At 41.9% G+C, this 14,250-nt stretch overlaps 1 protein-coding gene across 1 annotated transcript; it reads right to left on the bottom strand.

Moving 5' to 3' along the window:
- Nucleotides 1-3,045: 3,045 nt before the first annotated feature.
- Nucleotides 3,046-4,166, bottom strand: LOC115740743 (zinc finger CCCH domain-containing protein 20-like). The gene has a single exon (XM_030674323.2). The coding sequence runs from the start codon at nucleotides 4,119-4,121 to the stop codon at nucleotides 3,117-3,119; it is 1,005 nt and encodes a 334-aa protein (XP_030530183.1). The 5' UTR covers nucleotides 4,122-4,166; the 3' UTR covers nucleotides 3,046-3,116.
- Between the last annotated feature and the right edge of the window lie 10,084 nt (nucleotides 4,167-14,250).

Below are 14,250 nucleotides of genomic sequence, written 5' to 3' on the forward strand. Positions count from 1 at the left end.
AATCTAATATTGAGCTCACATGTGAGTGGGGATTGTTAGAATGTAGGTGTGAGATGTGTTAGAGAAATATGACGTGGAGCAATCAATATATGTCCTAATTGTCCTATAACTCATTCGGCTTAAACTTTTGAATGTGGATTTGGACTCCATCCGAGTATCAAACTTCTACCGTGCACGCCTCCGATTGAGATTTGTATGAACGTATTGCACCGACCGTCATCCCCGGGATTGCTTGATTTTTTGAGGCAGCAAGCGGAATATGTGCAGCATATCTCCTACGGAACAAAACATAGGCTAAACGAAACAAGACTAGCGGACAATGTCGTCATGCCCGCGGCTCAACGGGAGGAGGAAGGAAGGATGGCTTCTTCTCTCTTCCTTTTTGTTTTCCTGGTCCAGGGAAGAGACAGGGAAAGCGATGGCATCTTCCATGAAACCCTTGTTAGGAATATCTCGCAAGGGTCGGGCTAGGAGTTGGACCTCCTGGCACTGCAATGAAGCGTTCCCTTCGCCGTTAACATATGGAAAAGGACTACTCATTGCTCATGAGCCCCCAATGTCATCCTCATCATTTTGCCTCTCGGATCCACGCGGCGTCCATACGTCGAAAGAGCCGGGAGCGAGCATTTGCACAGATCGAGTCTTACAAATCAAAGTCGATCGCGTTTCGAAAGATCCGTAAGAGTCCTTATTAGGTCTCACCCATGTTTCCGTATTTGCATGATGATTTGTTCTATTCATTAGATCATCCATAGCGAGTTTTATTGCAGAAAAATCGTGAAAATGACGATCCAAAATGCAACAAATCAACAAGCGATAACGACAGTAGTGGAGAGTGGACATCACAATCCAATGACCGACGATATAGTCCCGACAATCTATGGAAAAAAAATTTGTGGTGACGAGGTTAAAATTCTTCCACTAGATTGGTCGTTGAATTAGTAATCTATTCTTTATGACAACTTTGACTAAGTTCGCAAGGGTACTCAGCAAGTGATGAAGCACGTGGTATGATCCCGTCGGGTCCATAGTTCTGCGACCCCTCCTCTTTCTCGCCTTTTGACGGATCCCAAATCGAACAATTGGCGATGCACAACACAGTGACGTTCGTCATGAATTACGTTTCATCGTGAATCGAGTGATCTAGATCATTCAATGTCTTGATTTAATGAAGGACCCAATAGATTTACTAGCAGAATGTTCGGTTCCAGTCATAATCACCGCTCGATCCGAGACAAGTCCGCCGCCGCCGCAACACCACGTTGCTAGTAAAAGTACAGTCAAGTCGAGATTCTCCTGCTCCGTGACACGGGCCGGACTAGACGGAACCCTTGTCGAGGACGAGGAGCGACCGGAGAACGATATTACCACTAAAACCCAAACAAATCTCGATGAGGTAACATGAAAATTTGAGGGCGGATTGGTTTTGACGTGGGGGAGAGATATTTAGCGGTCAACGTCAACGTCTCCGGGTTGACGGAAGAGGAGAGACGAGACAAACAAAAGCCGACTCGTGAGTCAATCTCCCTCGCAATTATCGATGTCCCGGTCAAAAGAGTGGGCCCCCCCTCTTCCTCCCACTATCCGATGTCGACCATGCATCGTCAGCTCCGCATGGAGAGTAACAACTCATAAAAAGAATTACGTTTTCTCCGGGATGATAATTAAAAAACATTAAATGTTAAAACCACACGTTCCAAAAATTTTAATAACAATTGACCGTGATCACCCGAATTTTCATATGTCGCTTCCTTCTTATCTCTATTTACCTTTTTTAATTACATGTTTTCATACTTAAAACTTAAATCTTATAAAATAAAAGAATAAAAGCTTCGGAGGGCATCTAAAACGGTGTGTTTTGACTCGGGTTTTCACCGCACCATCTTTCATATTTGTTGAGGCTCTTCCACCGCATCATTCTGAAAAAAGTTATAAAAAAAAATTACAAATCTAATTCAATTTAAGCCCATAATTTTTTTTTAATCAATTGAGTTAAAAAAATTTTACAACTGTGCCAAGCGACTAGCAAGGGCTCAGATTCCCTCGCCCAGGGTTCAATAGCCTGCCAGCCCAAACACAAAAACAACAGAAAAGAAACAGATAAAAATAAAAATATTAAAAAAAATAACTAAAATTCTGAAAAATTATAATAAAAAATTAAAAATTCGCCTGACTCTGCCACGTCAATAGTGACCGATCAAATGACTAATTGACATAAAAAATAAAAAATTAAGACTTAATTAACAAAAATAAATTTAAGATTAAATTGATAAAGTAAAAAAAAAATTTAAATAATTTCCCCGATTGTTCTGCATCATTATCTAGCCGGTTCGCTCCAAAGCCGGTCCTGATCTTCGGGCATCCGTACTCAATACTCATTTAAGAGCGAACTTCGACGTACGACCAAAAAATAAAATAAAAATAAAGGGATTCCACTATAATGGAAAACCCTCTTTACTAATATCGTCATATAAAAATCGTATCTTCTATCTAACAGACAGGAACTCCAAACATGGAAATCAGTAACGACACGAGACTCATGAACTTAAAGCTTGGATCGACTTTGGGCAAAGAGAGAGAGGCGGAGGACACACACAAAAACAAAAAACAGGGTTCTGTATGATTATAAGTCAATACCACAATTTGCTTCGGCCAGAGCCAGACAAATATATATAAATATATATAATCAGCAAACAGATGATGATTTACTAGAAAAGACACTTTCGATTTCAGATCACTGCACCAAGACACGACCATTGACGATGTCTCCTGCGTGAACATTCTTCTTCTTCACTCGGGACTCGAAAACGAAAGCAATCGAGAACGAAACGCGAGAATCAACCTGTAAATCAGACTTCTGCAAACTCGGAATCAACAGAAAATGTCTCCGACCGTCGTGTCTGTCTGTCTGTCTCTGTCTCGATCGTCTTCTCCGGCCGGAACTGGGAACCATCTTCCAAGCTCCGCTTCGGCATGGCCGTTAGTTACCATATATGTACAATAGGTTGAGTCCGAAATCATTCGACATTTTTTACCCCCATTTACCCCTCTCCTCCACCCTTTCGGATCCTATTTACAGCGAAGAGAAGGGAAAACAGTAGACAAAGATCCCACTTTTACTTGACCAGGTCCGATACCCACCACACATCCGGGTCGGATTCGGGTCGGGCCGCATCCAACGAGCTCTCCTTGCTCAGTTTCTCAAACATATTGGCCCTCAGGTCCCTCCCGGACTCGACCCTCTCCATCGCCGGCTCTTCCTCGTATCCGCTCTCCCAGGAATCGAGATACCCGATCCCGTGGAGCGGCGTCGGGGTGGATTGGGTGGGCGTCGTGGGCATGCTGTAGAATCCGGGTCGGATTCTGGAACCCCTCGGCGACACAGAGCTGGACCCGCCGCAAGGCATGGACTTCACCTTGTCCAGCTGCAAGTTCCGGAGGGAGACGACCATCTCGGCCACCGGGTCCGCCCTGAACGGCGACCGGGACAGCGACAGCGACATCGACATCGGCGACGCCGGCGGAGACGAAGACAGCGACTCGACGCTTCGTGGGCTCTGCTGCCCGGCCACGACGCGCAGCTGCTCGGGGGTGTGGGCGAAGAAGCAGACGCGCCGAGTACAGTTGAGCCCGTCCTTGCAGGGCTGCGTCCTGTACCTTGAGGGGTGTAGCCAGCACTCGAAGACGCCGTGGGCCAACTCGCAGGCGTCTCCCTTCGGGCAATGCCCGCTCCGGAAGTCGGGGCAGGCCGCGCCGGAGTATCCATGACGCCGGGGGTCACGCCGCCGCGCCTTCTCGCCCGGGTGGGCGTAGGGGCACTCGGTCCAGTCGTGGGACTTGCCGCGCGCGCACCGCCGGACCTTGAACTCGTACATGCGGAAGTGGTCGGACGTGTAGAGGTCGACCGGTGAGTCCGGGCCGTCCGAGTCCGGGTCGGCCTGGTGGCGGCGCAGCGCCGCTACGATATCCTGCAGAGCGTACGGACTAGCTGCGGTCGTGGCGGCGAGGTGGTCCGCGTCGAAGGGGGAGAAGATTTCGTCCGCAGGATCCTCAAGGGATGGCCACAGAGGAGGTATGCGGACCGTGGGGTGGAGAGGGTGGCGGGACTCGCCGATCATCATTTTGACGGTGGGAGATGGCGGGTTATGCCCATGGTGGAGAAGCTGAAGAGGGCGGTGGTGGTGGGTATATAAAGCGCCTGGGCCTAACTCTGGTTGGGTTTGGTTCGGTTCAACCGTGGTCAGGTTAAAAATGTGGCAAGAGACATACCGAAGTTACCGTGGCAGTAAAAAAAATGGTAAAAAAAAATTACCCTGCTGTGGGGTGGTTTGTAGATAGTAAAGCGGTCCGCCTTAACTCTGTTTGGGTTCGGTTCAACCGTGGTTAGATATAAATGCAGCGTTAGATGGAGAAACTAAAAAGTTACTTCGTCAGTTAAAAAAAATCTATTAAAGAATAGAAAAGGAGAAGAACCAAATTGAAAGAGACAAGGAAGGAATGGTTAGAAAAGTCTATCCATTTTCCCCATATTAATGAGATGCTTACGTGGATTGCAGAAATATTAGCATAATTAAATTTCGATTTTTCCCATAAGTACGCGAATAATTCCTTGAAAATGGAGAGGAATTGCCTCTTATTTATAGGTGAACATGATTCCAGGGTTCTGACAAAAAAAAAAAAAATGATTCCAAGGTAAAAACGGAAAATCGAAGAATCGGACTGGTAGAAATTAGTCCGATTATAGGTTCTAGAGTTGCAAGGTAGATTTCGGGTTTCAAAAATTAGATAATCGAATTCGATTGGTAGGTTTTAAGCTCTAGGTGTAATAATTCTCTATATTTTTTTTTTTGTTTTATGTGTTCACATGGTCCCGCCGCAATTCATGGCGTCCGATGATGATTGTGTAATTTGAAATCACTAGTTTGAATTTTCATTTCCGACGATATTCATGACCGAGACTTTTACTTTATTAATGTGTTTTATTCTTCATATGTTTAAATATGAGTTATGGTCATGAATTGTAGCGGCAAGTAATAGTCATGAGAGGTGATAATTCATTACAATTGTTCAATTAAAAATACAAGAGGAATTTGGATAGACCCTAGAACATGTGATAGGGTATGTTCCAGATTCTAACTTATGCAGTGTAGATTTCGAGTTTCAAAAATTGTAAACCAATTATGACGAGTATATTCCAGGTTTCAGGTGGAACATGAACCGATTATGAAGCCGCTCACCCCTAATTTTATTGGGAGAAAGGTCAATTTATTCCTCGATTGGCTAGTTATCTATTTGATGGGTTACAATGACGATCATTTCATCTAACTCTTCCAATTACGAATGACAAGAAATTATCCATTCAGGTAATGAATTTTCCTAATCCCTTCAATAGATGCAATGTGCTTGTATGTCGATAGTTCATTCCAAATTCATGCAAATCGACTTTGAGATTTTATTCTACTCGTGATTTTCTTTTCCCCACAAAGAGCTTATACATGAGACAAACACATGTTAAGAGAAGGCAAGTCCACTTTCCCCCTTGGATCTTCTTTGTTTGGACAAGTTTTAGAGAGATTTTGACTGATCTCTCTTCATCAACCCTTCATTGGGGGGAAAACAAAGAAACAGGTATAACTATCTATGGCGTTGCATAAATAGGCAAGGGAAGGACATTAAGAACTTCTCAAAATGTTGGGTGAGAAGTAGCCAAACATTCATTGTCGGAATGGATAAGATCATGTCCCCTTTAACAGAGTTCTGACCTAGAAGTTGGTTGGGGAGGCTTATCTCGTGCTGAGTGTGAGGATAGAGATTAGGCGAGTCCTAAGGCTTCTTTTAGAAGCAATAATGACCCATAGGCATCTTGATTCCCCTAACTAAGCCTAAGGCCACTTTGGCAACTCATTGAATGGAATATGATATTCATATGCATGCATTGTAGCTAAATCCATCGAAATGGACCATAAATCTATTTCTTAACTCATATATTAGGTTGAATTGTTATATGGGTTGATTATATTCAATAAATAATCATAAATGTATTTAAACATAATATGAGCATTGAATAGATCGTAAATTGGTGTACAACTCCTTTAGACAAAATCAACGTTTATAAATCTCTTTTCATTTTCTCTCATCCTTACTCGATATCACACTTGCTGTGTTTGCGCTCTCACTTTAATTTGAGAATGACTTCTTAAAATAGATGTAGTATGAAAGTGTTTTAGGAATACGAGATAAGTCAGGTATGAGTCGCTAGATTTACATTTCAGGAAAATACGTCAAAAACGGGTTAAATGGACCTATTTAGGTCGGGCTATTTTCAACACGACCACCCAGCTCGTCCGTTTTACGAACCATACTCATAGTATATATTACGGGGACACGGTCTTCTGAAAGACAAACTTGACACAAGCACCTTCATCCACCCTCGGTTTACCGGGTTTGATTACGACACTTCAGTGACCTGGCAACGGCGAGAGAGACTTCAACTCGAAGCACGATAACTGTATACGACGTTGTGAAACCGATCGAAAGTCGACGATAGCAACGATATGAATTCGTCCTTAGTTGCAATTTGACCGCCAAAAGCTTAAATCTTCGTGCTAGCGGACGGAATACGATCCATCTCTTTGACCAACTCATCCCATCCCCACCATATTTATATCACGGAAAGAGATCTCCGCAAATTGGGCGCCACTGAATGCGAAACCCGCACATGCAGCGAGGATACCTGGACACCATCGCGCACGTCCAGATGTGAAGATCCTGCATGCCCACAAATACAAAACAAAAGCCCCTGTTTTCAAAACCCCAGCGTTCAGATTCTTCCCAAAGCAAGCAATATCATTATTAATCGAGAAAACCTACGGAACTGAAAAGAAAAAGATGGTGCACATGAGCGAGCAGACCTAACATCGAGATCTATCTTTATTTTTAAAAGATATCGCAGTCTCATCGATGGCCTTTCCTTTCGAGGAGACAGTGACTCATGGTGGTACGTGGAGAGCCTTCAGAGGCAGCGCCCCTGAGAGCCGGCCATGTGCCACAGCCACGGCCACCCATCGTCATCAAAAGGCTTCTTCTGCAAGGAATTTGTTATGCAGCAACGGCAAATCAGCTCCCCGTCCTTCCTCCCCCACCCCCACCCTACCGCATCGAAAGTCACATGAAATAATGGCGCTACGGTACAATAATTTCAGTCCCCTCCTCTGCTGCTGCTGCTGCGTTCGCCATACACCTGGATGGTTCTCGGCGGGTTTGGCACACTGTCGTTGAGGCTTGGCTGGCTTCTTCCTTTACTTTTTTAACCAACCCCACTTTTTCAACTGCGTCTTTGGAAAAATTTTTACCAGATGCGTGCGTGATTCGTCTCGCGATTGACTGTTTCCTATCGTGGAGTGATTCGTGGCTAAGGTCGTTGGATGAGAATCGGAACTTAGGGAGAGCTCGAAGGGGGATAGGGCCTGGGGACGATGGCCATCTTCCGCGAAGGCTTGACTCGACAGCTAGAAAATTCATTGTTTCAAAGAAAAGATAATGGGTTATTCATATTTCATTTGATGTTCGGAGGCGAATTAAAAGCTAAGCAGCGATAATTCGAAAATTTTTTTGAAGTACAAATAGAAATGTGTCCTACGTTACCTCCTTTTGAATATTTTAGGGCATTAATTTTCATATTTATTTCTCATATGTTGTGCCGCCAATATTATGATGGCTTTTCACCACACGAACTTTCATTTTATGTTCTACTTGTGAAGTTGGTTCTACTTAGTGAACAACACTTTGCAAATCACACTGCATTTATCCGAAGCAATTCCACCAATAGAAAGTTACACTCAGTTCTATCTGTAAATTTTTACCCAGCAGTAAAATCCACATGCGCCTTATTCTGTATTTCCAATGCGATTACAAGTTTAAAAATGATGAAACATCCCTGAAGCAATGGATGACCATACACACAATAATCTTTTCCCGGACATTAAATTCTCATGTCCTAGATGAACAGTATATTCGGAAGAGAGAAATATAAAATTTATGCATACTTCTCAGCATATCTAATGAAGAGTATATGAGCATATTTATAGAGTAGGGTAATTAAACTTAAATGACTATCTAAGGTAATTGAATCAAGACATGCATAGTCAGCGATATGGAGATCTCGCAGAGACATGCGCAATCACGAGAGATATAAAAAAATATCTCTAGAAAACATTCTAAATATCTCTAACATCCTGGTGGTGGCATCATGGTAATTGGGATATTATCACGTCATGGTTACAATAAAGTATTCATAATGAACGGAATAAAACCAACCCGACACATTTTTTATCAAGTAATTTGGTGAATGAAAAACCACTTGGGGATGGAGATATCTAATCTATTATAGAGATTTAGTATTTTTTTTTATAAGCGCATTTAAAGTCCTAAAATTTGTCATGAAAGTGCAATTGAGTCTTAAAACTTGCAAAAAATGCAATCAAGTCATAAAATATTTTAAATTGGTGCAATCAAGCCATTCCGTTAACTCCATCCAAACTTAGCTAATAAAAAATGCCGACGTGAATTTTTTTTAAAATATTATCTCTCTCCTACGTGGCGATGACATGGCTAAAATGTGAAACATAAGGCTAATGATGATTGTGCAGAATGGGAAAATATCATTTTGAGTGATTGTCATTAGAAGTATGTATATAACAGTGTGTGGAATGGATGTCGATGGGTAACTGGAAATATAGGATAGATTACAAGTGGAACCATGACACACAGAATATCATTAGTCAAGGATCACAATCAGTATTGGTGAAGTTCTCCACCAAGGCCAATAGAATATCACTAATCTAGGATGTAGGATTTCAGAATAAGAGAAGCTCGCCACCAAAACCAACGGAATATCATTAGCCGATGATACAATGCTTATTTGGCTCACCATTTAGAAAGAATCCAACTTCCAAGGATACAAATGCCAAAGATAGATATTTCCTCACACATAGACAAATTTCATGTACTTTCATTCATCAAAATTGTCTCCTTACATTTGAGAATTTACCTCTATTTATAGAGGAACTAATACATAGACAAACATTAAAGACATGGGAACTACCCGACATTAATGATATAGGAAGTAGAAAATACAATAAAGAGTTCGGAACTAGAAATTACATCAGAACATCTAGAGACTTGAATTTTGACTCTTGAAACCTACAACACATTCAAGACTCATAAACTAGGACTAAAGGCACTTGACCAAATGCAAAGTAATTTTACTTACACTCTAAATTCGTTGACCAACATTAACTAGAGAATAACTAGAGATCCATAAATATCCAAGGAAATAGCTTAAAATAACCTCCCATGGATATGTTGTCAATTAGCTTTGAATCGACAATTGATTTGATGAAGCGGCAATTCAATACTTAATCGGCAAAGAAAGGATCAACAGCTCTTCAATCAACAATTTTTCTGCATAATCGGTAACCATTCTTGCGTATCGGTATGAGTTGATCGATAAAGCCCGATGCTCCCACATAAGCCAAAACGATCGCCTGGCCCCAACTAGTGTCTTGCGACCATCGCCGACCACAGGCAAGGTTTGGAAAATATTTTTCAAAACAAGATTGCTTATGTAAATTTCCAAAAATGAATGAGCACAAAATAATTTCATCTTCCACGAAATTATTTAGATGTATATTGTTGTTGTAATAAAAAAATTTCCCATTGGTTAATTATTTCAAATGATATAAGAGATTATGTTTAGAAATATATTTTTAAAATTATTTATTTTTTGCAAAACATAGTGAGCGAATTCGGTTTTTCTCGTTCGTTTGGCAAAGGACGTGCGAATAATCCGACCCGAAGACGACGCATCACCGACCTCGCAGCAAGTTTTTCACGTTTTTTAAGGTACGAGAATGCAGGGCCCACCAAGTGGTAGGGCTTGCAAAGCTCTCCCCATCTCTGCGGGCTCGACAATTCTTTGCGGGTCGGCCCGTTACTTCACAGGCGTGAAGAGGCCCAGCGGCCAGCCCGACGGGCTTTAAGCCATTTAATTGGCCGAGATTCCTTTGAGAAATTGAGACCCGGCCCATCCTGGCCCGCTCAACCATTGGCTCTTTCATCCTCGCTCTTGTTTACGCTTATCGGTTCGCTCCGTCGATACGCTTCAGGCCCGCTCATCGATCAGGTCTATTCTGAGTTCGAGGCCATCGGGGACGCCTTCCTCCTCCTCGCGTCCTCGAATTCGCCATGCTTATCGGTTACTCCCATCGATATGCTTCGTGGGCCCCATTTAATCTTTTGGCAGAATTTTTCGTGGGGTCGAGACTCCATTTATTTCCCGTGACGGGGACACATTACCCTTATGGTAAGTACTTTTTCGAGAAGTTATTTCTTCGAGAAAAGGACAAAAAATTTTCCGGTGTTTGGCTGAATCGTCTTGTCCGGAGTGGAAATAATTTGCTTCTGTAAATGAAAATGAGCTATTCTGGTGATCTAAATGCTATGAGAGCTACTTCATTAAGTTGTGAATTCTCGAACAATGTAATTGGAGTAATTACGGCCTTGCTTGAACAATCGACTCGGATAGAAGATTAGGAGACGCGGCAAATGTCAGAGCAGTTGATGGTAAAAGTAATTTGACACAGTGGTGCCGGTGAAAATTTCAACTCCAATTTCTCTAAGTGCTTTTATAATTACTCCGACAAGTACAGCTAACCAACCATCGATTTCTGATAGAGAACTGCAGAAACACGGACGCCAGAGCCGATTGAAAAGGCCCCAAGATAAGAAAAAAAAACTGTTGAAAAGCACCGCTAGTAGCAAATAGAGTTGTCAAACGGGGTGGATCGGTTGAATATAATTCGACCCATATTAACCCATTTAATCCGTTTTGACCCATTTTCATATACAGTACAAATCAACGACCCATACTTAACTCATATCAATCCGACTCTTATTAGTTAAACACTTCTATATTTAATCAAATTATGGAATTCTTATTTCTTATAATCTGTTGAAAAAAAAAGATATTTCTAAAACACAATTAAGGGAAAAAAATTATAATTTTTCTAAACAAATATATATTTTTTGTATTTCTTTATAAAATATTTTTATTCTGAATTAATTTTTTTATTTTTTTCTTTCCTTCCGAAATCTGGTGATCGCCGGCCGCAGCAATCGACGACGGACGGGGGTGGACGTGGTGAATTTAATTTAACTAGTGCTCTGGACGTGAGGCTTAGTGCTGACTCCCCAGAATTCCATGTCAATCAAGGATTGGCCGGACGGATGTTGATGGCGGATGTTGATGACGGATGTTGATGGGAATTGCTAAGAGAATGGCTTGTTCACAGGAATCTTGTCTCTGTTTTTGTCGAACTCCGGCTTGTTCCACAGACAAGCTGAACGAACGGTCATTGTCCCTAAATGCGACGTGCGACTTACCACGGTGAAGCCCGCGTTTCTTCTCGCTTAAGGAATGTTTGGGCAGGCGGCGGGGATGGGGTATGGGTGGTGGGGGGCGGCAGAGGACGAATGTCGGCGGCAGCAGGTGGTGGCGTACTCTGAACAACTCTTGGATTTTAGATTTTTTTTTCTTTTTTTTTTACTTATAAAAATAGAAATAAACATTAAAAATAATATATATATATATATATATATATATATATATATAAACTAATTATTTTACAAGCCAAGAGAATTATAAATGGATATAAGTGAGTTGCAAATGGGTTAAAAAACAAACCCATTTACAGCGTACATATTATTAGGCTTAAAATGCATACCCATATTTACAGCCCATGTATTAGAACTTGATCAACCCAAATTTGACCCATGTTATTATTATTATTTTATAATGAACAGGGCGAAGCTCAAAAGTTACACCAGAACTCGCCTAACAAAACTAGATCCAATATGATCTCCTAACAATAAAGGAATTAAACCTCTCGGTGGCCTATTTAAAAACATGGTTGTTGCAAACGAAATCCCGAACACTGCAGTTGGGGTCTTGAGATGTTGCAGATGGAAGAATCCAGTGGGTTAGTGGACCAGTATTATCAACCTGGTTATCTCTCCGAATTTAACTTGTTTGTCCATTAACCGCTACCCATCTCATACCCCCAAAGACATCACTTCCAAACATCGCTAAGAGTTTTCCAAAATAAAGAATGCGTAGCACGAGTGGGTAGAGTAGATGGTACCGGTTCAAAACATTTGTACTTATCTCGAATAAAGGATACCCACATGATCACATTGGTTTCAAAACTAAGTACCAAGCCAATTTCATAAGGAAAGCTTTATTATTTTCTAGTAAAGTACAAAGTCCCAATCCTCCACATTCCTTCGGTTGGCAAAGCATCTCCCATCTAAGCGAGTGCATCTTTTTTTTTTTTACCTCCAACATCTCTCCAAACAAAGTTTCGGCGCTCTCTCTCTATTGCTTCACATGTGACTACAGGCGACTTTGCTACTTGCATTGTAAATGATGGCATAGAGATAAATTTTCAGCTTTCCACCCACTTAACTTGCTATGCACCTTATCAGGAGTACTAACCTTTTGACCCAAGGCATCTCAAACAGTCTCCAAACACTGCTTAATAACCCGAATTTGCTCAGAAGAGGCTTCAGCAAATAGAATGAGATCATCTGCAAACATCAAATGAGAGATTACAAGACTTCCTCTACGAATACGAAACGGTTTCCATTCGCCCTTATCAACCGATTCCAAGATTAAATGAGAAAATTGTTCCATGCAGAGGACAAATAGGAAAGGCGAGAGTGGATCCCCTTGCCTTATGCCCCTTGTAGGCTTAAACGCTTCAGTCATTCCCCATTCCAAAGTAGTTGCATGCTGCTAGTTGTAACACATCGCATGACAAGATCCACTAGTGATTCAGGGATGCCAGCTAATTGAAGAGTTTCATGAATGAAATTCCAACTTAGTTGATCATTTGAATATGAGTTAAAATACGGATTTTCAACCCATATTGATACCTCTAGTTGCAAAGCATTTGCATCACAGGTTGCAAACGAATCGGGTTGCAAATGGAAGACATGAGCAGAGAAATCATCATCAAGCCCTCTAGAGAGTTGGGCGTGGCGGGCTCACCAACAGTTGGAGCTAAGAAGAATGGGAAGAACATCTAGGGGTTCAATGTGATTAAGAGAGAGAGAGAGAGAGAGAGAGAGAGAGAGAGAGAGAGAGAGAGAGGTAGGTAGGTAGGTTCATGGAGATTAATTTTTCGTTTATTCGACTTTCGAAGACCGCCCTACAATCCTAAAAGAAAAAAAGAAATCTATCTGTTCGTCTGAATTGATGTTCAAATGGCCATATCGACTCTAGTTAGCACCTCCCCAATTGATTTGCTTTTGGAACACGGGCCAACCGATCGGAGTCAATCGAATCAATATTTTTCTCTCATGCGCAGGGGTACCAAACTTTTTCCTTTCCTTGTTAAATCACAGCATGTGAAACTAACTGTGTCCTAAATGTTACCTAACAAATTTATCTTCCCTCTGCCTTTTCTATACATCGAGCAAACATAGGTTAAGTGAAAAAAACATCCTCTCTCTCCCCCGCCCTTTTTCCACAAGTAATCAGGACCGTTGATTAAAAGTTAAAAAAAAAAAGATCTGATCGGAGGGCCAGCACCAAAAGGCCCCCCACCATTCCTATGAAAAAAGAAGAAGAATACGTCAACTTGCTGACCTCCCAAATAAAATATCGGACAACTTGCAGACCCTTGTGCGTGACAGAGCAAAGCTGACATCCACCGTCCGTTTTCGTGGAGCGTATCCGACGGCAGGGATTGGCTGTTTCGGTTGCGACGCTCACGTCTCGGCCGTCCATTTCGAGACGCTCGTAAAAAAGACAGGCCGTCGATCGGGCGACCCTGAGTCGATGCTGCGTCAGCATTTGCCAGAAGTCAACAAGTCTTTGGCACAAAATCATTTGAAAAGATCCAATCCCACGTAATGCTGACTCACCCCCTGCCTGTCAACCCCTAATTCTTAGTTTTACGTAGAACATCCTTCATTGCAAGCCTGTATATACAATTTTTTTTTGTCTATTTATTTAATGGGTATTTGCAAGGAGGGGCCTGACATGTTGTTAAATTGCAGAAGTTGTATACATGTATACTATGATCATTTTTGTCATTTATGCTTGTACCGTGCGAGCATCCACGATTATCATAATTGAGCTTAAATGCATTTGATTTTTTTTTTATTGACCTGTGGAATCACAAATCA

This window comes from Rhodamnia argentea, chromosome 4 (assembly GCF_020921035.1).
Source record: "Rhodamnia argentea isolate NSW1041297 chromosome 4, ASM2092103v1, whole genome shotgun sequence".
Classification (NCBI taxonomy): Eukaryota; Viridiplantae; Streptophyta; class Magnoliopsida; order Myrtales; family Myrtaceae; genus Rhodamnia; species Rhodamnia argentea.

What these genes read in the sequence shown, in the direction of transcription:
- LOC115740743 (XM_030674323.2), bottom strand. Translation starts at nt 4,121, where the DNA reads ATGATGATCGGCGAGTCCCGCCACCCTCTCCACCCCACGGTCCGCATA.